Raw genomic sequence first — 25,976 nt, forward strand, 5'->3', positions numbered from 1 at the left:
GCACTGACTACATCTGTTACAATAATTGCACTATTTACATCTGTTATTTGCACTATTTACATCTGTTATTTGCACTATTTACATCTGTTATTTGCACTACCCACATCCGGTTACTTGCACTGCTTTCCATACTTTGCACATCAGCACCATAGTTACAGCCTGTATATATATTTATCTTGGTTGGAAAGACTTTTATATATCCTTTACATATCTGTGAACTCTGTAAATACAAACATATAGATTGATATCATAAACATATATCATTGTGTGTATATATTGTGTATACCCATCACAGTTTTATTCGCTACTTAAGCACTTCTGGTTGGATGCTAACTGCATTTCGTTGCCTTGTACTTGTGACATGTGTAATGACAATAAAGTTGAATCTAATCTAATCTAATCTAATCTAATCTAATCTAATCTAATCTAATCTAATATTGATCAAAAGGCCGCAAAAACGAAATTACTTTTAAAATTGTTGGCAGTCAAGTGAGATGGTGAGTCCTTGAGGGACATGTGAGAGGAATAAGACCAGTACTCCAGCAATAAAAAGAAGTCACACATTTCATTGATTCAATGGATAATTTTTCTGTTCATCACATTACTGAGTTAGACCCGAATACATTTTTCATTTAGATTTTAGTAATTTAGCAGATGTTTTCTGCCAAAAAATACAAATCAGATATATAGGTAGAATGAATTTTCTTGCATGTGGTAATTTTCAGAATTAAAGCGTAAATTGGCAAATCCCAACTCTGAATTAATCCAACTGCCTTTTATATTGAAAGTAATTGCCGGATTCGGTATGTAAATTATTTATACTTGACATTGTGTGTTTTGAGTCGAGAGAAAAAATCATGACTCATTACATATAGTCAGTCACTTCCTTAAGCTTCAGGAAGAGTGAAGGTAAAAACTCCAGTTTTTGATAATTATTGCGTCGAACATCTGTTAGGAGTCAATGACAGGATAAGCAGTCGTTATGTTTGAGGGTTGCCAAAAGGCGACTTCTCTCCAATTCTGGTGACGTTTCAAACCCTCATAAGAACTTTTACTGTCATAAGCGACTAATATGAATATAATATTGAGGGCTATGTTTTTTTTATCATTTGAAAAACTAAAATTCAATCAAAAGCATTTGAAACAGAAACATCAGGTTTTGACGTTGAACTACCACGTTACAATTTTTGGAATTTTCATTCTGTTTTTCAAAATTTAATTTATATTAGTGCCGCTTCTTAGATTACCACTTTCAGATCCCCTTTTCCTGGTTTATTTATTATTGTTTTTTGGCAGTTTCATAGTTCGAGGTCGTATATCTTCAGGGGGCGTGGCATAATGAGATTGTTGTTCACAACCTCCTCATGTGACTGTGGAGGCAGCGTCAATGTGCGTGCGTCATGAGAAATGGCTTACGTTCCCTGAAGGCAACCCGATTAAGGTTCAGTGTCTTGCTGTCAGTCATCATCTTTCTTTGAAAGTTTCTACACTGTTCCACTAAAATAAGATTCTATAAAGTTATCCTGTTATTCTTTATCCCCCCTCCTCCTGTGCCGAACTCGAAAAAAATGTTTTTTTCCCTAACTTTTTGTCTCTGTCGTGACATTTCCCCCCCTCACCATTAAAGAAAAGTTGCAAATGACACTATAAAAATTGGATGTTAACATTCCTTATTGAGGAGTTGGTCACAGCGTCACGACCAATATTCTGAGTTTAAAAGCCAATAAAAACTCAGACCTGAGTGCAAATTTTGTACCATCTCAACAGATTCCTGTAATCCTTGAAAATATAGATAATAGATAAAGTGTTTCAACTATTAACTTTTAACATCTGATTGAGATAGTGCTGGTAACCTTAACAGGTTGTGTTCCCCTTATAATAATCTCTGTACTGTGCCACACAATACTTTCCTGTGTTCCTAGAATAAACAAAGGAATGCCTGCTGTGGTCGTTGTGCACGGTGGAGCCGGGTCAGTCCCAGACAAATTTGCCAAGGCTGTCGTGGATGGTGTGAAGATGGCTGCACTGGATGGCTTTTCAGTACTGGAAAGAGGAGGGAGTGCCCTGGATGCTGTGGAGGCAGCGGTGAGGAATCTGGAGGATAATGTTACGTTTAATGCAGGTAAAGCATTCAATTAAAAAACACACCTGACTCTAGAGGAGCTCACTGGCTCCACCTGCTGGTACCGATTCCAACACGCATGGAAAAAAACAGCAGCCCTTGTCTAAAGTCAGGTTGCTGAATAACTGAGATTATCCTCATAATCCAGTGCTAATCCCAGGTTAAATCTGCCATCCGAGCTAATTTACAACTGTAAGAAATTCACTGCTGTACATACATAACATAACTGGACCCATGTTTCCATTTACAGTCCAGAATATTTTATATCTGTATAATAACAAAGATGACTGGAAAAAATAAGAACTATTACCCAAAATAACCTATATTAGAGTTCACAAAAGTCATGGAAAGTCAGACATGGAAATACATTTCTAAAAACCTCAATGATTCCGATTTTCTCATTGTTTAATAGAATTTCATCTACAAGCTGCGTCAGCTGTGACCCAAAATGTAATAGGCTTCATTTTTGACCTTGAATTTAAGGCCACGGAGCCGTACTGAACGCTGATGGAGATGTGGAACTGGATGCTATCATCATGGATGGACGCACGCTTGGCAGCGGTGCTGTGTCGTCGGTGAAGAACATCCCCAATCCAGTCTCTCTGGCACGGGCGGTGATGGAAAAGGTGACGCCTCGTCAACAGAGCGATATTTCCTGTTGGTCAAAACAGGCATTTGATGCCCCTGAATATTCCAGACGCCCCATTTGCTGTTGACCAGCAGAGGCGCCAACCTGTTTGCTGAGAGCATCGGCATGGCCACCGTCCCCACTGACACGTTGGTGACGGCAAACGAGAGGGAAAAGTGGGAGGAACACAGGAGCTACGTGGCAGGAGTGACGGAGGATTTCAACTCAAAGTGGTAGGAACTGCGCGGAATTCAGTTTGGACTGAAGCAGATGCAGAGAGACAGGTCTTGATGGTGATCAGAAATCCTCAGAATTGTGTTGTGCATTTTTCTGGCTCCCCCCTGCAGTGCCCATGATACGGTAGGAGCGGTTGCTGTTGACTCTGCCGGCAACGTTGCCTGTGCAACCTCCACCGGAGGGATCAGAAATAAAATGGTCGGCCGAGTTGGAGACGCTGCCATTATTGGTGCGGTGGCTTGATTTCACCATCAGTAACAGCTGCGCCGGCAGATGTTTTCCCCTAATTCGCGTTGTCATTATTTCTGCGTGTCTCCTGTGCAAACCAGGCTGTGGAGGATATGCAGACAACAGCAGTGGTGCTGTGTCTTGCACTGGTCATGGAGAGTCAATTCTCAAAGTCACCCTGGCCAGACTTATTCTGTCACACATGGAACAAGGTAGCGGGGACACGCTCCATGGTTGTATTCTGTTTTTAACCAATAAACAGTTTCATTTGCATGCATTCTTTTTTCCCGTACCTTCCCAGGGAAATCCGCGGCGGAGTCTTCACAGCTGGCTCTGCAGTACATGGGCAAGCGTGTGCGCGGCGCAGGAGGAGTCATCGTGGTGTCTCCATCAGGACAGTGGGCAGCTGAATTTACTACAGTGAGAATGTCCTGGGCTGCAGTGGCGAAAGATAACCTGTGGTATGGATTAGAGCCAGGTGAACGGTTTGAGGAAGCATTGCCTCACTGACCATTTATGAGTGGTTTTAATCATGTCAAATAAAGGATTCAGGACTGAATTCCAATTAAATTCAAACAATAAATGTTCATGTATGCACTCAAAAAGCTCTTTTTTTCCTTTCTCTACTAGCTCTATATCACATTTTTCACCATTATTATGGCCTTCGGGTTGTTTTGATAAAATCTTCAAACAAAAAAAGTAGGGATGTAATGACTAATGACTTTAAGTGCTAATAATTGCTTAATTTGGAATCAAACCTACTAGACGCTTAGAACCTGTGATGTTTAATCAATCACATCCTTTTAAATATATATTCATACACTAGTTTTGGGAGGGTTGTTGTCATTAAAATCAGTATGTCTACTTTGTCATATTAGCCAGAGCTAACCTGAAGCGGGGTATTAAGAAAGCCAAACACAACTACAAGCTGAAGGTAGAAGGGCACTTCTCCAACTCCAACATCCGATCTATGTGGCAGGGCATTCAGGTCATCAGCAACTACAAGCCCACCAATGCCTCTCCCCCCTCAACTGACATCTCCTTCCTCAATGAGCTAAACAACTTCTATGCTCGGTTTGAGAAGGACAATCAAGAACAAGCGAGCAAGGTAGAGCTGACTGCTGGCCACCAACCCTTAACTTTCTCCACTACTGATGTCAGAGCGGGACTGAGCAGGATCAATCCACGCAAAGCTGTGGGCCCCGATGGCATCCCTGGACGCGTGCTCAGAACTTGTGCTGCGGAGTTAGCAGGGGTCCTGACGGACTTATTCAATCTATCCCTGGCTCATGCAGTTGTGCCGACCTGCTTCAAATCCACCTCCATCGTGCCAGTACCAAAACATTCCACCCCGGCTTGTCTCAATGACTATCGTCCAGTAGCACTCACTCCCATCATAACAAAGTGCTTAGAGCAGCTGGTCTTGGCACAACTCAAATCCTGTCTCCCCCCAACCCTGGACCCCCATCAGTACGCCCATCGTAAGAACAGGAGAACAGAAGATGCAGTCTCCACAGCACTGCACTCTGTCCTCTCACACCTGGACAATAAAGACACATACGCCCGAATGCTGTTCATAGACTTCAGTTCAGCATTTAACACTGTCATCCCCTCCAAGCTGATAACCAAACTCAGGGACCTGGGCATCAGCAGCTCCATCTGCAACTGGTTATTGGACTTTCTGACCAATAGACCACAACATGTGCGGCTAGATCATCACTGCTCCCCTACCCTCACTGTAAACACCGGAGTACCACAGGGCTCTGTGATGAGCCCATTCCTCTACTCCCTTTTCACCCACGACTGCAGAGCTCTACATGGTTCCAACACCATCATCAAGTTCGCAGATGACACCACGGTGATTGGCCTCATCAAGGATAACGATGAGTCAGTTTACAGGGAGGAGGTGGACCGCTTGGCTACGTGGTGCCACAACAACAACCTGCTGCTCAACACCAATAAAACTAAAGAACTCGTCCTGGACTTCAGGAGGAAGACGGACATCCACCCACCCATCCACATCAACGGAGCAGTGGTGGAGCGTGTGTCCAGCTTCAAATTCCTGGGGATCCACCTCTCACAGGACCTCACCTGGACGACTGCTCCAGTTTGGTGAAGAAGGCTCACCAGCGTCTCTTCTTCCTGAGGACTCTGAAGAAACACCACCTCTCTTCAGACATCCTGGTGAACTTCTATCGCTGCACCATCGAGCGCATCCTTACCAGCTGTGTTACGGTCTGGTATGGGAACTGCTCTGCCTCAGACCGGAAGGCATTGCAGAAGGTGGTGAAGACCGCCCAGCGAATAGCTGGAGCTTCTCTTCCTGCCATTGAGGACATATACAGGAGGCGCTGTCACAGGAGGGCCAAGAAGGTCTCTAAAGACTCCTGTCACCCAGCGCATGGACTGGTCACCCTCATGCCCTCTGGGAGGCGCTACAGGAGCCTCCGGACAAAAACCAGCAGGTTCAGAAACAGCTTCTTCCCCACTGCTGTCTCCCTGCTGAACTCTGACCCCTCTCACTTTACCTCCCTTCAGGCACAATAACCCCGTCTGGACTGACTGATTGTACATTCACGCTATTTGCACTGACTACATCTGTTACAATAATTGCACTATTTACATCTGTTATTTGCACTATTTACATCTGTTATTTGCACTATTTACATCTGTTATTTGCACTACCCACATCCGGTTACTTGCACTGCTTTCCATACTTTGCACATCAGCACCATAGTTACAGCCTGTATATATATATTTATCTTGGTTGGAAAGACTTTTATATATCCTTTACATATCTGTGAACTCTGTAAATACAAACATATAGATTGATATCATAAACATATATCATTGTGTGTATATATTGTATATACCCATCACAGTTTTATTCGCTACTTAAGCACTTCTGGTTGGATGCTAACTGCATTTCGTTGCCTTGTACTTGTGACATGTGTAATGACAATAAAGTTGAATCTAATCTAATCTAATCTAATCTAATCTAATCTAATCTAATCTAATCTAATCTAATCTAATCTAATCTAATATTGATCAAAAGGCCGCAAAAACGAAATTACTTTTAAAATTGTTGGCAGTCAAGTGAGATGGTGAATCCTTGAGGGACATGTGAGAGGAATAAGACCAGTACTCCAGCAATAAAAAGAAGTCACACATTTCATTGATTCAATGGATAATTTTTCTGTTCATCACATTACTGAGTTAGACCCGAATACATTTTTCATTTAGATTTTAGTAATTTAGCAGATGTTTTCTGCCAAAAAATACAAATCAGATATATAGGTAGAATGAATTTTCTTGCATGTGGTAATTTTCAGAATTAAAGCGTAAATTGGCAAATCCCAACTCTGAATTAATCCAACTGCCTTTTATATTGAAAGTAATTGCCGGATTCGGTATGTAAATTATTTATACTTGACATTGTGTGTTTTGAGTCGAGAGAAAAAATCATGACTCATTACATATAGTCAGTCACTTCCTTAAGCTTCAGGAAGAGTGAAGGTAAAAACTCCAGTTTTTGATAATTATTGCGTCGAACATCTGTTAGGAGTCAATGACAGGATAAGCAGTCGTTATGTTTGAGGGTTGCCAAAAGGCGACTTCTCTCCAATTCTGGTGACGTTTCAAACCCTCATAAGAACTTTTACTGTCATAAGCGACTAATATGAATATAATATTGAGGGCTATGTTTTTTTTATCATTTGAAAAACTAAAATTCAATCAAAAGCATTTGAAACAGAAACATCAGGTTTTGACGTTGAACTACCAGATGTTACAATTTTGGGAATTTTCATTCTGTTTTTCAAAATTTAATTTATATTAGTGCCGCTTCTTAGATTACCACTTTCAGATCCCCTTTTCCTGGTTTATTTATTATTGTTTTTTGGCAGTTTCATAGTTCGAGGTCGTATATCTTCAGGGGGCGTGGCATAATGAGTGACAGCAACGGAGGCTGGGACAACCCCTTAATCATGATGCCTTCAGGGAACATCGGCCTTATACCAAGTTAAACTGCTATATTGATGCGACTGGCTGCAAAACAAAAAACAAAGAAAAAACCAACCCCACTAGTTAGGTCAGAGATGTTTAAACCGACTGTTGTTCACGACCTCCTCATGTGACTGTGGAGGCAGCGTCAATGTGCGTGCGTCATGAGAAATGGCTTACGTTCCCTGAAGGCAACCTGATTAAGGTTCAGTGTCTTGCTGTCAGTCATCATCTTTCTTTGAAAGTTTCTACACTGTTCCACTGAAGTAAGCTTCTACAAAGTTATCCTGTTATCCTTTATCCCCCCTCCTCCTGTGCCGAACTCGAAAAAAATGTTTTTTTTCCCTAACTTTTTGTCTCTTTTGTGACACCCCCCCCCCCCCCCCCCCCCCCCTTAAAAAAAGTTGCAAATGACACTATAAAACTTGGATGTTAACATTCCTTATTGAGGAGTTGGTCACAGCGTCACGACCAATATTCTGAGTTTAAAAGCCAATAAAAACTCAGACCTGAGTGCAAATTTTGTACCATCTCAACAGATTCCTGTAATCCTTGAAAATATAGATAATAGATAAAGTGTTTCAACTATTAACTTTTAACATCTGATTGAGATAGTGCTGGTAACCTTAACAGGTTGTGTTCCCCTTATAATAATCTCTGTACTGTGCCACACAATACTTTCCTGTGTTCCTAGAATAAACAAAGGAATGCCTGCTGTGGTCGTTGTGCACGGTGGAGCCAGGTCAGTCCCAGACAAACTTGCCAAGGCTGTCGTGGATGGTGTGAAGATGGCTGCACTGGATGGCTTTTCAGTACTGGAAAGAGGAGGGAGTGCCCTGGATGCTGTGGAGGCAGCGGTGAGGAATCTGGAGGATAATGTTACGTTTAATGCAGGTAAAGCATTCAATTAAAAAACACACCTGACTCTAGATGAGCTCACTGGCTCCACCTGCTGGTACTGATTCCAACACGCATGGAAAAAAACAGCAGCCCTTGTCTAAAGTCAGGTTGCTGAATAACTGAGATTATCCTCATAATCCAGTGCTAATCCCAGGTTAAATCTGCCATCCGAGCTAATTTACAACTGTAAGAAATTCACTGCTGTACATACATAACATAACTGGACCCATGTTTCCATTTACAGTCCAGAATATTTTATATCTGTATAATAACAAAGATGACTGGAAAAAATAAGAACTATTACCCAAAATAACCTATATTAGAGTTCACAAAAGTCATGGAAAGTCAGACATGGAAATACATTTCTAAAAACCTCAATGATTCCGATTTTCTCATTGTTTAATAGAATTTCATCTACAAGCTGCGTCAGCTGTGACCCAAAATGTAATAGGCTTCATTTTTGACCTTGAATTTAAGGCCACGGAGCCGTACTGAACGCTGATGGAGATGTGGAACTGGATGCTATCATCATGGATGGACGCACGCTTGGCAGCGGTGCTGTGTCGTCGGTGAAGAACATCCCCAATCCAGTCTCTCTGGCACGGGCGGTGATGGAAAAGGTGACGCCTCGTCAACAGAGCGATATTTCCTGTTGGTCAAAACAGGCATTTGATGCCCCTGAATATTCCAGACACCCCATTTGCTGTTGACCAGCAGAGGCGCCAACCTGTTTGCTGAGAGCATCGGCATGGCCACCGTCCCCACTGACACGTTGGTGACGGCAAACGAGAGGGAAAAGTGGGAGGAACACAGGAGCTACGTGGCAGGAGTGACGGAGGATTTCAACTCAAAGTGGTAGGAACTGCGCGGAATTCAGTTTGGACTGAAGCAGATGCAGAGAGACAGGTCTTGATGGTGATCAGAAATCCTCAGAATTGTGTTGTGCATTTTTCTGGCTCCCCACTGCAGGGCCCATGATACGGTAGGAGCGGTTGCTGTTGACTCTGCCGGCAACGTTGCCTGTGCAACCTCCACCGGAGGGATCAGAAATAAAATGGTCGGCAGAGTTGGAGACGCTGCCATTATTGGTGCGGTGGCTTGATTTCACCATCAGTAACAGCTGCGCCGGCAGATGTTTTCCCCTAATTCGCGTTGTCATTATTTCTGCGTGTCTCCTGTGCAAACCAGGCTGTGGAGGATATGCAGACAACAGCAGTGGTGCTGTGTCTTGCACTGGTCATGGAGAGTCAATTCTCAAAGTCACCCTGGCCAGACTTATTCTGTCACACATGGAACAAGGTAGCGGGGACACGCTCCATGGTTGTATTCTGTTTTTAACCAATAAACAGTTTCATTTGCATGCATTCTTTTTTCCCGTACCTTCCCAGGGAAATCCGCAGCGGAGTCTTCACAGCTGGCTCTGCAGTACATGGGCAAGCGTGTGCGCGGCGCAGGAGGAGTCATCGTGGTGTCTCCATCAGGACAGTGGGCAGCTGAATTTACTACAGTGAGAATGTCCTGGGCTGCAGTGGCGAAAGATAACCTGTGGTATGGATTAGAGTCAGGTGAACGGTTTGAGGAAGCATTGCCTCACTGACCATTTATGAGTGGTTTCAATCATGTCAAATAAAGGATTCAGGACTGAATTCCAATTAAATTCAAACAATAAATGTTCATGTATGCACTCAAAAAGCTCTTTTTTTCCTTTCTCTACTAGCTCTATATCACATTTTTCACCATTATTATGGCCTTCGGGTTGTTTTGATAAAATCTTCAAACAAAAAAAGTAGGGATGTAATGACTAATGACTTTAAGTGCTAATAATTGCTTAATTTGGAATCAAACCTACTAGACGCTTAGAACCTGTGATGTTTAATCAATCACATCCTTTTAAATATATATTCATACACTAGTTTTGGGAGGGTTGTTGTCATCAAAATCAGTATGTCTACTTTGTCATATTGATCAAATGGCCGCAAAAACGAAATTACTTTTAAGATTGTTGGCAGTCAAGTGAGATGGTGAGTCCTTGAGGGACATGTGAGAGGAATAAGACCAGTACTCCAGCAATAAAAAGAAGTCACACATTTCATTGATTCAATGGATAGTTTTTCTGTTTCTTCCTGAGAAAAGGTGCAAATAAAGAAGGTTTCCTCAACAAACCACAGACGGGATTCGTATCTTTTGGTCACTATGGCGCCCGTAAACAGAAGTCACGTGACCGTCACCGTTGAAGTCACCGTTGCCTGACAGCAACAGCTTTACGGCAGCAACTCGACTGACGGCAGAGTTCCAGGAAGTTAGTGGCAGCAGCTGAGCTAGTATGAATCTCTCAAAGATCTGATTACGGCGTTAGCGTGAGAGCGAGGTGAGTCTTTCGTGCAGCTTCACGCACATATAAAGGCGTTTCAAGCGCAAACCTCAAGCGCCGGAGAGTCCAATATTCGCATGATCAAAACTCCGCTAGCTACGGTTGGGCTACAAACAAACTTGGCAGCTAAGGCCTAGGCTAACGGGACTTAATAAGCCAGTCTGCAGGAATTAGCAACGGATTGTCCTAAAATATTGCATACGTTCAACCATTATATTGGGCCTTTTTGGCCAGAAAAGTGTATGAATGCAGATGGTGTTTAATGAACCGCGGACGTTTTCGGAGCGGTCACTTCTAGTAGTTGGTAACATCACCTTGCTAAACATATGGGATGGCGCTCTGCCGCGGGTTGTTGTTAGCCACCCGTGTCGTAAGGCTACCCACAAACTCTCTAAAGTGGTAAAAAAGGTATTTTGTAACCAGCAATTACTGATAATAAAAGTAAATTTAAAGATTTACTCCTTACTGCCTTCATGCACGGTTCAGCCTTTGACCGGCTTGTTTATTTCCCAGCCGTTTATTTCATTCGGCGTACAGGCCGAATGAGCCCGCTAATAGTTACACATTTTACTTCCACGCTTTCCTAAATCGCTCAAGGAGATAGTTTTGGCAGATTTTTCTTGCTCGTTTGAGCTTATTTACAAGGGACTTTTTAAACGCTGCACATAATGGCAAAACCGCGTAAACCTCCAACAGCATTTAATTCAACGTAGCACAGCAGCCGTTAGCATCTGTAGCCCAATAAAAGGTCCCAGCATCAACTTGGTAAACTCTAATGCATCAAGATACTTCTGTAGACACTTAAGTTTCTGTCAAGCAGTAGTTCAAAAGTAGCGAAAAGTTGCTTGCAAACGAAATGTCTCAAACTAGCTGGTAGTGCACAATGCATTACTTTTTAACTGGTGTGTGTGTGTGTGTGTGTGTGTGTGTGAGATAGCATTCTTTGTACAGGAGGGCAGTGGCATTCATGGATATTGTGGACACGTTTAACCACCTAATACCGAGTGACCAGTTGGATGAGTCCCTGATAATAGGTCAGAATTTGGAATGTGAAGGCAGTAATGAGTTTGGGCCCGGAATTCAGCTGGAGGATTCGCTGAAGAACATGCTCAGTGATAAAGATCCGATGCTTGGGTCTGCAAGCTCTCAGTTCAATCTGCTGGAAAATGAAGATACAGCGTTTCCTATTGCCGCTTCAACAGGTATGAACATATAATATTATTATTTGCACAGGGTCTAAAAAAAACAAACAAAATACAGAAAAGCCCACTCAGTAACTGAAATATTTACTACATGGGACAAAATGTTTTGTTCAATGTTGAAAAAACTGGATTAAATTGGAATTTCACAGTAGCTTCTCCTGCAATGGAATGTAATTTTTCTTTTAATTTTGCACATGTACAAGCTATACAAATTGCCCCATATATTGATAGTTCAATTAATCATGCACTTGTTATTGATCTTTTCCCCTCTGGCACTTAGATTTAGATGCGTCAGAACAAACAGGAGTTAGTAAGGAGGCGTCAGTTACAGAGGCAGGTAGAAGACCTGTTGGCAGGAGGAGGAAAGGCCCACGTATTACAGAACACGGTGCGTCCACTCTTCTTTATTTTAGCCATAGCACTACAAGTCTGTGATGTGTCATTATTAGGTGAATTTGTCTGCTACACAGGAAGCATCTGGTTACAAAAGCAGTCCACTGGACGAAGGCAGCGCTGAGCTTTTTACTCTATTCCGTGCCGGAAACCCCCTTTTCCAGGAACTAGCAGATGACCTTGCACTAATTTATAACGGTGTTTTATCTCAGCATTCGGGAGCATTCCATAGTCATTCAAGCAGATCACAGCATACCTGTTTCTCTTCAGCTGTCTTGCAGAGCCTGTTATCTTCCACCAAACTAGCATCCAGCATCAACCACTCCTGTTGGGCCTTTTGTTCTTCATTCTGCAGAAGTCTTTGACATGTTAAAAAGCATCAAAAATGTAATTTTTCTAACAGATGTGTTTCCCTTTCTTTTCTTATTGCAACAGAAAATAGCAGTGGGCCAGTATCTGTCAATACACGCTCAAATACTGCTGTCCGTGGAAGACCAGGAAGGAAGCCTTTAAACAGGCTGCAGAAGTCATTTCTCATAGTGAAAGGAGTAAAGGGCACTCAGCTGAAGAAAGAATTAACTCTGGGCGGTCGTGTTAATGTTAATGATCTTGATGGAGGGTCATGGCTGAATCCCCTGGTTGTATTAAGACGACTGACTGTTACAATTGGAGGATTCAAAATTGAGCTGCTTCCTGGACCCTCTTACACACAGAACGTTGAAACGGACAAGTCTGCCTACTGTGATGAGGGTTTGTTGTACAGTGCAGACACGGCTGTTGCTGCATTAGCAGGTGGTGCTGGCAGCGTCCAGAATCCCACACCCGAGAACACTGAAAAGATGGAAGTCACTGAGAACGCGTGTGCAGAAGATGCCTCCCTTGGACTGGGTCCATATGTGAATCCCAATGATGTCCAGTCTGCCAATGGAACATTAACAGGGAGCGTATCGTCTCAAGAGGAAAAACCTGGCAGCCAGACTGTTTCTGAGGAAAAGCCAGGCGGTAAAAAGAGTGAAGTCAACCAGCCCCAAAGCAATGAGATTGATGGAAAATCTGTCAGTGATAAGACTGACGATAAGGTGAAACAACAGGCTGTGTTGAAATCACCGCTCAAGTCCAAACAAGGAGTCAGTCCACTCAAGAAAAAGGAGAAGAATGATGTGGTTTCAGTTAAACCAAACCACACTGTTACAGGCCAGGAAGCATCCCAAAACCTGCCATCCACAGCAGGGCAAAGAGAAGAACAGCAGAAAATGAGGCCTTTGAAGGAAAAGAAAGACACTGCATACTTGAAAAGGCCTGCAGAAAACGTGCACAATGAGCATACGACTAAAATACAGAAGATGCAGGTTCCAGGTGATGGGAAAGAGAAGCCAAAAGTGCAACCTACACCCAACTTCCCAGTCAAAAAGAGCCCATCTGGCAACCGCGTTGGTCAACATGGATCAGCTAAACACAATCCTCCTCCCAGTGGTGCCAAGGTAGATCCTGCTCACCAGGGCCTCAACCACCCAGTCCATTCTTTGAAGGCTACAGATGAAGGAGGCCCAGAAAAGCATAAAGTGAAAAAGCCTGAAAAGATTCTTCAGAAACAGAAGAACAAAAGTTCAAGGAGCATTTCTGTTGATGAGCCGCAGCTATTTATTCCAGACAACGCTCCTGTTGTGAAGAAAGAAACTCAGGAGGAGCAACCTGCCACCACTGAGACTGTATGGGATGGAAACAACTGCTGTGGTTTATGCAAGAAGCACCATAATAACATGTAAGTGTTGCTCTCCTGCTGTGTTTTACTATGTTTTTATATTTAACTTATAACATCGATACATCAGAGACTAAAACAGTCTCCTTACGTTTGTCAAGCATCTTAATCTTGATTGACATCTGCCGTAGGTTCATGGTTGGTTGCGGTCGCTGCGACGACTGGTTCCACGGCGACTGCGTTGGCCTCGACCTGGCGAAAGTACGTGAGATGGAGGAGGAGGACCAGATGTACGTGTGCTTGAAATGCTGTGAAGAGGAAAGCAAAAAGGTGGAACCCGAGGCTCCGAATGCAGCCAAGCCAGAAGCTCAAACAAAGACTGACGTGCAGCATCACAAGCCGCCCCCCAAACCCCAGCCGGGACCCTCGCAAACTCTCACGCCAGCTGGGGTCAGACCAGTAAGAAAGGTGAGCGGCGTCCCCGTGCTCTGTTGGAACGCTCCTGATTTATTAACTGTTGACATTTGGATTCTTAAAGTGTGTGTTTTTGCTCCACCAGCTAATTCATCCTCAGATATTAATCATAGGCAGTGTCACGGCTATACGAGGGTTTGTTGTTTTTTTACTTTGCCTTTGCAGAAGGTTTGCACGTGGTGTGCGGTTCACATTTTTGTCCACATAAGTCACAATGTTTTGTGAGCCTCTTGGCTGGGTTATTTCTAGATTTCCTGTATCTCTTTTCTCCCATAAGTAATGCAAGATATCAGTAACGCTCATGGATTATGGCTAAATTTCGCTTTTCTCTTTTCACATAGGATCAGGATAGAAGGCAGTCCACAGATGTCAAAGAAGGAACTCATAAAACAGGTAGCTTTTATTTGCGGTAAAGTTAGAAGCACTTTAGATGCCGTGTCCCATTTTTACACAATAACTTTATTTTACTGCACAATCTGTGCAGACAGGCACTCAGTATTGTTATTCTGTGCTCAGTCATCCAGCAGAAACAAGAGACAAAAAGTAAGCCTCCATCTTCAGCTACAAAGAAGCCTGTGTCGGTGGAGGCAATCAGACGGAGTGTTCGGGATTCTCTAAAGGAAATCCTTATTCAAAGGTAGGGATTCAATGGGAAAAAATATTACTCAGAGCCTTGAAAATAGTGTAATTGTCACCTTTTTTATTGTAACACTTGGAAAGCACGACACTTCTTTTCATTTTAGGTTGAAGGAGTCTAATTTGAGTATCTCTGTGGAAAAAGCCTCTGACGTCGCAAAGAAGATCGAGAGAGAGCTTTTCCACTTGAATAAGGACACGGATAATAAATACAAGAACAAGTACCGGAGCTTGATGTTCAACCTCAAAGACACTAAAAATAATGTAAGAACCTTAAAATCAGCCATGGACCAAATGTGAGCTCTCTCAGAATGGTGCAATTAAAACGTATAGAGTTGCATGTAAACTGTTTTAATTGTTCAGGTCCTGTATAAGAAAGTTCTCAAAGGTGAAATATCACCTGGGAACCTCATTCGAATGAGCCCAGAGGAACTGGCCTCAAAGGAACTGGCCGCGTGGCGCAAAAGAGAGAACCGACACGTGAGTCTTTGATGTCATTTCTGTCTAAACTCAACCAATAAACAGAAGCTACAGTAATTTAACACGCTAGAAATGGAAAACTTTGAGCCTTAAATGCACAAAATTCTCATTTCGCAGACTATTGAGATGATTGAAAAAGAGCAACGGGAGGCAGAGAGGCGCCCCATCACCAAAATCACACACAAAGGGGAAATCGAAATCGAGAGCCAGGAGCCCATGAAAGCACACGAGCCTCCGGAGGTAAGGGCCATCGCAAGACGTCGCCACGCATCTGTGTGTATTCCGCAGTAAAAGGACGCCCTCGGTTTTATTTTTGGGCTTCCTTGACAGCCTGAGCCGCCTACCGCTGTGACAGAAGTCTCAGTAGAACCCCCCGAATCCCCTGAGAAGAAACCAGAGAAAGCCAAGATGGAAAAGGACACCACCAGTCAACACAAATCTCACTTATTCGACCTACATTGCAAAATCTGCACAGGTACAGCGTATATTCTAGAACAAACAGCTCTGATGGTTTCCCAATGCTGTTGAGCCCATCTGTTCTGTATCAAGGTCGTATGCCGCCCCCGGTGGAAGAGGCATCTACTAAAGTGGTCAAAGTTGCTACCACAGTAGTTAAAAGACAACCGACCAAAGTCGAAGAGGCAAAGAGCACAGCAACGCCCTCCGTGGAGGATGAACTTCACCTTAGTGTGCTTGAAGAGAGCTTCCGGAGCGCTCAGTCGGGCTCTGAGGGCGGGTCGGTGTTGGTCTCCTTTCAGGTTTTGTGTTGTCACTGGAGCCACTTTGCCTCATTGCCGCTTTCTTTGCCGCAGGTTTGATCACATCGCTGGACGTGATGAAGAAGCTGCTTACCTCTCTGGGCTGAAGACCCTGTGGCGGGGACTCATTCACATGCACGCTGTGGCGAAGCTGGTGACTAAAGCTTTTCCAGTCTCGGGCGTCATGGACAACTTAAATGAGGTAACAACATGGACAAAAACAGCCCCACGCACACGTGCCTGTCAGCAGGCTCTCACCTTGTTTTGTTTTCTAATAGGACCTTCCAGACAGCATTCATGTTGGCGGAAGGATCAGTCCACAGATTGTGTGGGATTACTTGGAGAAGATTCGAGCAACTGGCACAAAAGTACGTTCCAACAAGTCTCAAAGTCTTAAAATGCAAGCATCTGCAATTCCATATGTTTCATTCCAATCGAGAGCTTAATTCCAATTAATGAACTTCTAGATGATTATCATTACGCCTTTAAATGTAAAAAAATCTTGTTTAAAACCTTGCACATTCATTGTAGATTTTCCTGACATTTTCTTTTTTCTTTTTTTTAATTAAAGGAGGTGTGTCTGATTCGCTTCTCCCCCGAGACGGAGGAAGATGAAATCTCCTACACCCTCCTCTATGCCTATTTCAGCAGTCGTAAGCGTTTTGGGGTTGTGTCCAACAACCTGAAGCAAGTGAAGGACATGTATCTGATCCCTTTAGGTGCCATTGAAAAAGTTCCCCATCAGCTGGTACCCTTTGATGGTCCAGGTAATAGAGTTTGATTCTTTCACATGATCTGTAACCTTTTTTAAAAAAAATTTTTTTAACTAATGCAACCTTTTTTAAAAAATGACAGGTTTAGAAAACAACCGTCCCAATCTTCTCCTCGGACTCATAATTCGCCAGAGGCCCAAGAGGGATTTTCTCTCTATGGACTTGACTGAACCTAAAAGGGTTATTCCTGAACCCAAACCCATCCCTGTTGTTACAAAAGAAACCAGGACAGTGGAAGAGCAGAAACGATACCTCACTTCCTTAATTGTAGCACACGATAAAGAGAAGGACAAACAGCTCAGCACCGCTGAAGCTGTGGAGGAGCCCATCGCAGAGACATTTGAAGAACCACCTGCAGCAGAATCAAGCAGCCAGGAGTCCCTTAAGCCTCTGCGCTTTCTGCCTGGGGTGTTGGTGGGCAAGGGTGGAGACCTGCAACTGCTGCCTGACGTGGGAGGTAAATCTGCGGCGGCTGACGATGGCCCGAAGTTTCAGCAAGACCCCGAAACAGAACCGTTAGACGGAAGCACGAAAAGCCCGACGGCTGCTGCGCCTCGTTTTGTCATCAAGAAGAAGGAAGCCAAACCAGTTAAAGCTGAGCAGGAAGCCACCAGTCCAACCGACACTCAAACCAACCAGCCTCCAGAAAAGGAGTCTGCAATGATGACCCGTGGGGCAGCCGTCACACCGGTCTCTCTGAAAGACAAGCCTCCAGACGTGTCCACCGACACCTTCCTGGAAGGCTTCTCAGCGGCTCAAAGTGGGCCAGAGAGCAGCGACGTTTCCTCTTCAAACAAAGGCGCCGCCGTCCCTCAGCCCCAACCTGAAAAAGGGCCATCAGAAGAGAGTCCCGTGTCCCAGACGGCTCCGCCGCACACAAACAGCTCAAAACCTCCATTAAGCGGGATACTTAAAAAGTCTTCGTCTTACTGCAGTGCAAATGAAGACAACACAACGGTGCTACAAAAGGATAAAGCCAGCCCCCCCGTTACTGTTAGGCCTCAACCGGGTCCTGGGGGAAGCAGCGCGCGAAGTGACGCAATTACAACTTTTCACCAAGGACTGTTACAGATATCTCTGGCCAGGAATCAACAGCAAGAAGACAACAAAGGAACTGCTCGTGAAAAGGACCTTCCTGTTACATCCCCGACTCACCCCCCAGTAAGTGTCCATGTTCATTCAGCTGATAGACCGCAGCAAACATCTGACAGCGAAGCCTGCGACGCCCAGCACGACAGCGCAGCAGCCGCCCAGCCACAGCAGCCTCAGGTACTCGGCAGCTCCGACCAAACGCAGCCCGACGACTCCGACTCCGATCAACCCGGAAAACCTCCGTCCGTGGTCAGACACTACAAGCAGGAGGAGGAGCTCTATCACGACCCGTGGGAGAGGCCGCGGAACACCGAGGACAAAGACCACTACGGGAGGCACGGCCACCACAGGGACTCCTACCACGGGAAAAAGAGCAGGCACCACGATCGGGAGCGCGAGAAGAAGTACGATCGCAGCCACGACGACAAGCACAGAGAGAAGGGCAGGCACCACGGACACTCAGACGAGCGCCACGGCGAGAAGAGGAAAGAGCGACAACACAGCGACGACCACAGCCGACACAAGGACAGGCACAGACACAGACGGGACTCCGACTACGAAAATGGACGAAGAAGAGATAGCTATTCATAAAAATCTATTTTTTAGACTTCGTGTGGTGCTCTGTGACTGAGTGTGTTTATTTTATAATGCTCCTCTGTTTGTTTTTTTTTTAGATTACAGCCAAACAGAAATATCATTTCAATTGGAATATTTTACGTTTTCTTAAGATGAAGAGGAACACTGTTGAAAAAAGTTTTTAACCTTTTATTGTACATTTCCTTGTCCGTTACGGGCTGCTGTATTGATTTCAAATGACTGGCTGAAGTGTTTGAGTTTGTGGACCATTTGTCAAAAACTGTCGGGCATGAATGTATCAAAGAAAAAAACTTATCGGAAGACAATCAACACAGCAGCTTTTCTTTCAATTTTTGTTCAAATTGCCTAAATATTTTTTACCTTTCTATGGAAAAAAAAAAGTGTACATTTTGGCTTGTAATATATATTAGATTACATGTGCCTTTGCACTGTGTTTTATGTACAGTTCATAATAAAGCTGATCCTTTTTGAAATATTGAAAAAATCAAATTATAGTAAAAGCAAAAATTCGGTGTTGCCTACATTGCATTTTACTTGAAAAGCTGCATTTTATTAACTTGCAGCGATAGATTAACTTCCTTTAATGGATGAAGCTGTTGCGTTCAGATGATTCAGTTGTTCACAGCTACAGAAACGAGTAAAAGGCATCACAGGGAATTCTTAGCTCAGATTTTTTATTGTTCGCTGTCTTCAAAAACATTAAAACCTTCCGTATCTCTGAGAAACAACAAGGGTTTGGTATCCTTACACAGGTAAACGTTTTTCAGCTTCCCCTCAAAGGCGTCCGAGAACAGCCCTGAAGTAACGGCTGCTATCTTCCTGTTTAGCTCGAACCCCGCGAAGTACAGCCGGCCTCCGTAGTTCAAGGCCACGTAACGCTCGAATGGGTCCAGGTTTTGGAGGAGGACTCTCTCGCTGTTGTGGAACACCTGTATCACAGTGCTGCTCAAGGACAAGGTGATGTTGTGCCATTTGCCGCAGCAGAACGTGAGGTTTGCGAGGGTGACTGGGGGGGAAAGCTTCTCCCCCAAGTTGACGGCAATTTTGAGGCGACCGCTTTCCAGTCCCACTGCGAGGTAGTCGTCGTCTTGGTGCTCGGCCTTTCCCGCCCACATGATCAAACCGTCATGTGACCTGGTGAGGAAGCTGAAGGAAACCTGTACGGACCTGAGATTTCTTGCGTCGTATCTGGGGTCGATGTATTTAACGTACGAATTACCCACAAACCTCAGCGTGTCTGTCGTTACCTCCGAGTCGCAGTACCGGCCTCCCCACCCTAGGCGGCATATGCAACGGTATGAAGTGACATTAGATGGAATGCACGAAGAACCGCGGCTGCAGACGTTGTTCACACATGGAACAGACTGGTTGCACACAGAACCAGTCCACAGTGGTGGGCATGTGCACGTGAATGCGTCAGTCCCGGTTGGCGCGCAGCTCCCTCCATTCTGACACACCTTATACCCACAGGCGGTCCCGTCCCAGTCTCCTACATTGGCACCACTGAGAGCGCTGCTCTCTGTTAACTCAAACTCTTGCCCGTTGACTATGACCTCTCTCAACCCCCCCGTGAAGCCCACTGGCTCCCCTTCAGTGGCGTCCACAGAGACGAGGCTCAGCGTGGACACGCCCCCGACAAAGATCTCCGTGGCCACATCGAGGGTGCTCATGCCTCCGGTTCCATTCTCGTTCACCTCTTTGTCGTCCAGACTGAGGAAGCCCCGGTGCCCGACTCGACCAGCCCTGACCGTGTGCCAGCTCCTGCCAAGCGTGTCCACCCGGCCCGCAGACCTCAAGGTGTGAACGCCGTCCCCGAGGTTGAACCGCAGCAGGACGAAGCCGGACGCCAGAGACAGGCAGATGAAGTCACCTGCAGGAGGGGCAAAATGAGACAGTTTAATTTCAGGAAGAGAGTGTCAAATAAAACCTTATGGGGAGCGACACGACTCTTTAGAGTTAATTAAATGCTTTGAGCAACAAAACTCCTAGTGTCAGCAAAGTTTAAAGTCTTCCAAAGAAAAGGAACTAATGGTAGAATTCAAGTCAAATGAGTTGGGACGTGCAAAAGCAGATCTGTGCATCCTCACCTGCACTGGCGCTCAGCCGCTGAGCGACGTAGACCAGGATGCCGTGGGGCGATAGCGGCTGGAACTGCAGCTGCAAACCAGTCGTGTGTCTCATCCTCACGGGCCGGAATGACATCCAGGATGACAGGCTGCCACTGAAGAACGGATCGCTGATGGTCACGGCTGAACGGGTGAGAACCAGATGATTTACATGAGGGAGCGAACGATAATAATGGCACAGTTAAGGGTTTAATGATGGGACCTTTGTCGCAGTAGATCCCCGCCGTCCCCAGGGGGCAGCGGCAGGTGTATCCATTCGGAAGAGGGATGCAGGTGGAGCCTTGGGCGCACAGGGGAGGGGGGCTGTGCTCGCCATCACACACAGACACGGTCTCAGAACAGAGCGCTCCCTTCCATCCTAATGGGCACTGGCAACTGCACACACAGCCAGACATTGTGGAACTCTTGCAGCCTCAACTCAGATGAGAACTGTCAGAAACGCGTTCGCACTCACTAAACGGAGGAACCGGAGTCCACGCACGTCCCGCCGTGCCTGCAGCGCACGTGGTTGCACGGGTCCACGCCACACTGGCCCACATTGCGCCCGAAGGACGGATGCCCCAGCGGTTGGGGTGCTCCCTCTCTTCTTGTGGAGAACTTCACATCAAAAATGCACCCTTTGAGAAGAGCAGTCATTCCAGGTTAGTCAGGAGGAGGAGTGGGAGGAGGGACGGGGATTATCAGAGGGATGCGCGTCAACCTTTATATTTCCTCAGCAAGATCCTACGTTATGCACGGACCCATAACCCACGTCGGCGTTTTCTCCATCATCATGCATTCCCTCCCTCTGGGTTTTTTTTTGCGTCCATAATTCAATTTCATCAAGGCAATATTTGCCTTGGCCTCCACCTGCGGAGCACGGGGCCCTTCAATAAATATGAGGCCCGAGCACAAGCCTCACAGTCGTCTGCACATGCGGCCCCTCTTCTCTCTGCTGCATTAGTCACTGGCATAAACAGGAAGCAGGGGAAATGTCATGCTCACTCATGAATATTCATGACACGATGCTGTCTCCTTGGCAGAGTCAAGCGATGGCTGCAAACGTAGGCAACAACAACAACAACAACAGCAGCAAGGTGGGTTGACAGGAAGGAGTCTGAAGGCTGGCCATTTTGGTCTCAGCCGCACATTAAAAACACCCGAAAGAGGGTGAGAGGATGAGGAGAAAATGGGGTGTTCCTTTTTCTCCTTTTGACAAATTGAACAAGCACAAAGGCTTTTATTTCTGTTTCCCCTCCACCGCCCGGGGGCTACAACACCTCCCCGCTGCCTTTCCAGGGAGCTGTGTGGATCGGTTGATAACTGCGAGTGAAGTGCATTATCAGTGTGTTCACTGCCAGCCATCATGATTAGGGCTCGAGGAAGGTCGCACAGATCTGATTAGACTCTCATGAGTTCTCATTACATCCCGGCAAAAAAAATAAAAAAAATAAAAAAAAAGGTTGTGGTTCCGCCGGTGTCACTTGGCTCAGGTAGTAAAGTGACCTTCTGCTTCTGCACCGGGCTCAGTCCATCACAGAGCTGATGATTTCACGAGCGGAAAAAATGAACGAGATAAATATGAAACTGCATCAATGAGCCGTTGTTCTGAACACCAAATGCCATTGTTCACCTGAACCGGAGGCGCCGCCACATTTTTCTTTTTGAACAAGTCGTCGCTGGGGTGCGGAGAATTCCGAATGTGGTTATGATGATATTCACTGTTATCGCTGCGTCTACGGCGACTGTGCTCCGCAGCTCGGCACATGAGCAGGAACAATGGATGCTCCCCTGAATGCATTCCTACACAGGCCCGTTATGAGGGAGCATAAATGATGCCAGTGATGACAACGATTATTTGTATGGTGCCCTTGTTGGAGTGACTTATTAGCATCGAAATAGATTTGCACACGACCAGAGACTGCACAGGGAGTGATTAAAGGGTGTGGATGCAATCAACCGCCACCATGGCCGCGTGAAATAACCCGTGACTCGTCCCACTGCGCACCTTTACCCCCTGATTACAGATTTGGGGGCGACTCAGAGGCTTAGTGCTCTCGCTCCGGACATCAGAGGCGGTTCTATTAAAGGACGCTCACCCTGGAATCCTTGGCGGAACCTGGAGCCAAGCGGCAGCAGTTCGGGGGTGTATTCACTGTATCCCCCCACGAAGAGAAGCTTGAAATCCTTGAGGCCCCGCAGGGGTCCTGGGGAAGATCTTGTTCGGTTTCGTTGTCCATCAACCTGGGCAAAACATCATAAAACTCAATAGCGGGGCCGTGGGAGTCAGCGTGGGAACGGTGAGTAAATGAACAAGCCTGCATTGACTTTCCCCCTCTGTGTACACTGTCAGCCCCAGCAGGTCCGATATTACACCGCCATCTTTCCTTCTGAGCATATTAAATGTTTGAAGACATCGATTTACCGTCCTATTTGGTGCATTTCACGCTTTGATGATGCAATTGACCTGTTTTGGTGATCAAGGCTGTGTATCTAAGACAGGTTTGCCTTTTTATCATTTGTGTGTGTTAAACAATGGAATGTTGCATGAGTTGTAGACTTTATGCAAATGCCTGATATTACTTGAATTAGAAAGAATGAAAGTAAGAAAAGCTCAAAGGTTTGATGACTGATACGACTAAGTAAAGGTATCACTCAGTTTTTAGTTTTGCCTTTTCCAAACCTGTTTTCTTTTATCCAAAAGCAGGTACAAAGAGACCATAAAAGCGAGCATAAATAAGGAATCCAACGAGGATCTGACTTGAAAAATGTATAACTTAGTTGCATTTGTTCTGGAGGGTTTTAGGAGGCTGCAGCATCAGCAGTTAAATGAAACTTCTTTTTCCTTCCCTCCTCTGATTTAAAGGATTGTCGGAGGCCTGTGAAGAGTCATTCGGGCTCCCAAGGAAAAGCAACGGTTCAACCCTTTTGGTCCTTGTAAGGAGATGAGAAGAGCGAAGGTTTAACGCTACTCTCTGACACCAGCGACCAAATCACCTTCAGCCAGCCCGTTCTCCCGGCCCTTCCGAACGTAACGCTGTGAATGTTGACCCGCAGGTCCAGTTGATCGCTGACCATCGTTGCCACGCCTGATCCCAGGTTGAATCGGTGCACAACTCGGCCGCTCCGCACGCCCAAGACCAGGTAATCGTCCCCGTCGTTGCCTGAGAAACGCATGAAAAAAGTGCAGAGGAGACACACAAACAGAAGACTTCTCTCCAATTAAAATAAAGAAATAAATAAAGCCAAAATCGTTTGACAATTAATTATGCCCTATGTGAGCATTTGCGGGTTCGGTACCTTGCTCAAGGGTATCTCGGCAGTACATCCTGGTACCTCCCCTTGTTACCACCTTCCAAATGTTGTCTGCATGGGGGCTTGAACCGAGAACCCTCGGACTGAGCTACCACCGCTACTCTATTGACAGTCCACATTCTAAAATGCTGTTTTTCCATTTTACATGAGGCTGAGCTCCTCCTTTGGAGATATAGCTGCATATAACTCATGCTGCATTATTTAATAGGTGTCACTCAGCCACCCAGAGTCACATGGTGCAGCTCAGCCAATCAGCAGCAGCTCCAGCAACAACAGCAATTTACAAGCCAGCGATCTGCTGTATTCTATAGTTATGGGGACAGTCGGTAATAAATATTTGCTGTGGGGAATCATAAAACACTTGGCTAATATACTGACTATGCTGCAGTGGGTTGCTTAACAATAACTTTTGATTCCTGCATGTTTCCTGTGCTCTTACTTCACTGTTGTCTACCCATCCTGATTCCAGCAATGAGGTAATTAACTCTGCGTCCTCCCTCGGCATTTGGGACGATCAAAAGAAGCCCCTTCATTAAACCAATTATCATGTGAATTTCTCACATTTCATCTCTTCTAACATGGCGCCTTTGGATGCGAGCCACTTCCTGCTGTGCAGCTCATGCTTCGCAGTATTCCATTATTCACACTCCCCTTGTTTTCTTTTCGCCCCCACCTTGATGAATTGGTCTCCCAAGGGACAGAGAGATGAAAAGTAGTAACCAAGAAGGAAAAAAACAGACGCAGGAGATTCACAAGATTCCGTGTCTTCTCCTCTTCCCTTCCTGCCTTTGATGAAACAGGGTGATGACAGTGACTCTGTGGTTACCTGCTACCGAGTCTGACCCCCGAGAGAGGAAGTCCTAATTTAAAGTGATGGCTGCTGACAGCATCACATTGCACCTGCACCTTCCTGTCCATATCATATAATTAAAGCCCATACTCGGCTCCTTTTTCCTTGCACCAGCAATTCTGACCCGCTCTCTTTGAAAGCCCAGAACAATAACAATTTAGCAGGAAATCAACCAATAACTGACTCATTGAGGACTCTTTTTTTTTTATTCTCGTCTCGATGCCAAAATGCTTTCAGGAACTCTTTTAGATTGCATTTAAAGGTGGAACCGTTCTCTTAATTCCGTGGTGCGTTTGGGTGTCTGCATCGGACCTCACCTTGGCCTTTGTGGCCGGCGAACAGCACCAGGTTGTCCCTCACAGCCGTGGAGTTATTGGCCAGCGTGAACTGCAGCCTGAACTCGTAGAAGAAGGTGAAGCTCGGCAGGGAGGAGTGAGCCGCGAAGGACGTGTATCCGAACCGGTCGCCTCCGCTGAACCTGGCCCGGGTGATGCCGATGGCTGCAAGACAAACGCGTGCCCGTTAGTGGCTGGGGGTGATTTCAGGCCTGAGCCTCCCTCGCAGGTTACCAAAAGATGGCACTATTGCTACACATTACAGGCCAGGGCTGCCTGAGCTATTTTCTTTCCTTTTCAGCTTTACAACATGCTGACCCCCTTTTCAAACACTATCACCTCCTCAGTCCTATTTTATTTTCATTAATAGCTATTTAGGATGGATTCTGGCCCGGCTTCACACCCGGCATCACAAGTGCGGCTCTATAATCCCACTAATATTCAATTATGAGTTGAGTTATTTACAACGCACGTGCTCCTTCTCCATTGCTGCACAACAATCCCCTTAATTTAACACAGGAGAGTCAGAATAAATGTCTCTGTGCTACCGGCCGCTGCCTGGCCCTCATTTATTTTTGATGTTCTATCTTAGTTCTCGAGCACCAACCTGGATTTCCTCTCCACTCAGAACACCTTGCAGATTGTGCTGCAGCCTCAGGCGATGGCTGAGCTGGGTTCAGAGCTCCGCTCTGTGGCTGGGCCGGCTCTCTGTTTAGGTGCTGATGTATTAACAAAACCCAAAAACGCTTCTATTACCGTCACTGCTTCAGCAGATGATG

At 45.4% G+C, this 25,976-nt stretch overlaps 4 protein-coding genes across 6 annotated transcripts in view; 3 read left to right on the top strand and 1 right to left on the bottom strand.

The window, feature by feature from the left end:
* Nucleotides 1-797: 797 nt before the first annotated feature.
* Nucleotides 798-3,820, top strand: LOC115249511 (isoaspartyl peptidase/L-asparaginase-like). 3 transcript variants are annotated; one of them, XM_029834960.1, is made up of 7 exons: nt 798-909; nt 1,923-2,122; nt 2,606-2,748; nt 2,820-2,983; nt 3,098-3,216; nt 3,317-3,427; nt 3,517-3,820. In XM_029834960.1, the coding sequence occupies exons 2-7, from the start codon at nt 1,936-1,938 to the stop codon at nt 3,723-3,725; spliced, it is 933 nt and encodes a 310-aa protein (XP_029690820.1). In that variant the 5' UTR covers nt 798-909; nt 1,923-1,935; the 3' UTR covers nt 3,726-3,820. The 3 variants fall into 3 exon arrangements, with proteins under 3 accessions (XP_029690820.1, XP_029690818.1, XP_029690819.1); XM_029834958.1 differs by lacking the exon at nt 798-909 and adding an exon at nt 1,386-1,456; XM_029834959.1 differs by lacking the exon at nt 798-909 and adding an exon at nt 1,386-1,441.
* Nucleotides 3,821-6,626: 2,806 nt separating this feature from the next.
* On the top strand, nt 6,627-9,809 carry LOC101074033 (isoaspartyl peptidase/L-asparaginase-like). Its single transcript, XM_003964098.3, has 7 exons — nt 6,627-6,731; nt 7,912-8,111; nt 8,595-8,737; nt 8,809-8,972; nt 9,087-9,205; nt 9,306-9,416; nt 9,506-9,809. Exons 2-7 carry the CDS (start codon nt 7,925-7,927, stop codon nt 9,712-9,714), a joined length of 933 nt encoding a protein of 310 aa, XP_003964147.2. The 5' UTR covers nt 6,627-6,731; nt 7,912-7,924; the 3' UTR covers nt 9,715-9,809.
* Nucleotides 9,810-10,352: 543 nt separating this feature from the next.
* phf3 (PHD finger protein 3) lies at nt 10,353-19,065 on the top strand. The gene is made up of 16 exons (XM_011603423.2): nt 10,353-10,485; nt 11,426-11,690; nt 11,971-12,078; nt 12,519-13,845; nt 13,974-14,250; nt 14,598-14,649; nt 14,773-14,893; nt 15,000-15,156; nt 15,256-15,372; nt 15,490-15,612; nt 15,703-15,847; nt 15,922-16,108; nt 16,185-16,332; nt 16,409-16,498; nt 16,702-16,897; nt 16,986-19,065. Exons 2-16 carry the CDS (start codon nt 11,456-11,458, stop codon nt 18,584-18,586), a joined length of 4,884 nt encoding a protein of 1,627 aa, XP_011601725.2. The 5' UTR covers nt 10,353-10,485; nt 11,426-11,455; the 3' UTR covers nt 18,587-19,065.
* A 138-nt stretch (nt 19,066-19,203) lies between these two features.
* Nucleotides 19,204-25,976, bottom strand: part of eys (eyes shut homolog) — a 90,264-nt gene continuing 83,491 nt past the window's right edge. Inside the window, exons 39-46 of the mRNA XM_029835650.1 lie at nt 25,180-25,362; nt 23,695-23,861; nt 22,797-22,941; nt 21,173-21,335; nt 20,921-21,093; nt 20,680-20,841; nt 19,299-20,462; nt 19,204-19,217 (exon numbers count right to left, since the gene is read on the bottom strand). Of these exons, the coding sequence (XP_029691510.1) occupies nt 19,204-19,217; nt 19,299-20,462; nt 20,680-20,841; nt 20,921-21,093; nt 21,173-21,335; nt 22,797-22,941; nt 23,695-23,861; nt 25,180-25,362 (2,171 nt within the window). The remainder of the gene's footprint in view (nt 19,218-19,298; nt 20,463-20,679; nt 20,842-20,920; nt 21,094-21,172; nt 21,336-22,796; nt 22,942-23,694; nt 23,862-25,179; nt 25,363-25,976) is intronic.

This window comes from Takifugu rubripes, chromosome 4 (genome assembly GCF_901000725.2).
Source record: "Takifugu rubripes chromosome 4, fTakRub1.2, whole genome shotgun sequence".
NCBI lineage: Eukaryota > Metazoa > Chordata > Actinopteri > Tetraodontiformes > Tetraodontidae > Takifugu > Takifugu rubripes.

What these genes read in the sequence shown, in the direction of transcription:
- LOC115249511 (XM_029834958.1), top strand. Translation starts at nt 1,401, where the DNA reads ATGAGAAATGGCTTACGTTCCCTGAAGGCAACCCGATTAAGGTTCAGT. An exon ending in CACGGGCGGTGATGGAAAAG is followed by an intron (nt 2,749 to 2,819) that starts GTGACGCCTCGT and finishes TGAATATTCCAG; the next exon opens with ACGCCCCATTTGCTGTTGAC. An exon ending in TGGAGACGCTGCCATTATTG is followed by an intron (nt 3,217 to 3,316) that starts GTGCGGTGGCTT and finishes TGTGCAAACCAG; the next exon opens with GCTGTGGAGGATATGCAGAC.
- LOC101074033 (XM_003964098.3), top strand. Translation starts at nt 7,925, where the DNA reads ATGCCTGCTGTGGTCGTTGTGCACGGTGGAGCCAGGTCAGTCCCAGAC. An exon ending in GAGGATTTCAACTCAAAGTG is followed by an intron (nt 8,973 to 9,086) that starts GTAGGAACTGCG and finishes TCCCCACTGCAG; the next exon opens with GGCCCATGATACGGTAGGAG. An exon ending in TGGAGACGCTGCCATTATTG is followed by an intron (nt 9,206 to 9,305) that starts GTGCGGTGGCTT and finishes TGTGCAAACCAG; the next exon opens with GCTGTGGAGGATATGCAGAC.
- phf3 (XM_011603423.2), top strand. Translation starts at nt 11,456, where the DNA reads ATGGATATTGTGGACACGTTTAACCACCTAATACCGAGTGACCAGTTG. An exon ending in AAGAAGCACCATAATAACAT is followed by an intron (nt 13,846 to 13,973) that starts GTAAGTGTTGCT and finishes CATCTGCCGTAG; the next exon opens with GTTCATGGTTGGTTGCGGTC. An exon ending in ACATTGCAAAATCTGCACAG is followed by an intron (nt 15,848 to 15,921) that starts GTACAGCGTATA and finishes TTCTGTATCAAG; the next exon opens with GTCGTATGCCGCCCCCGGTG.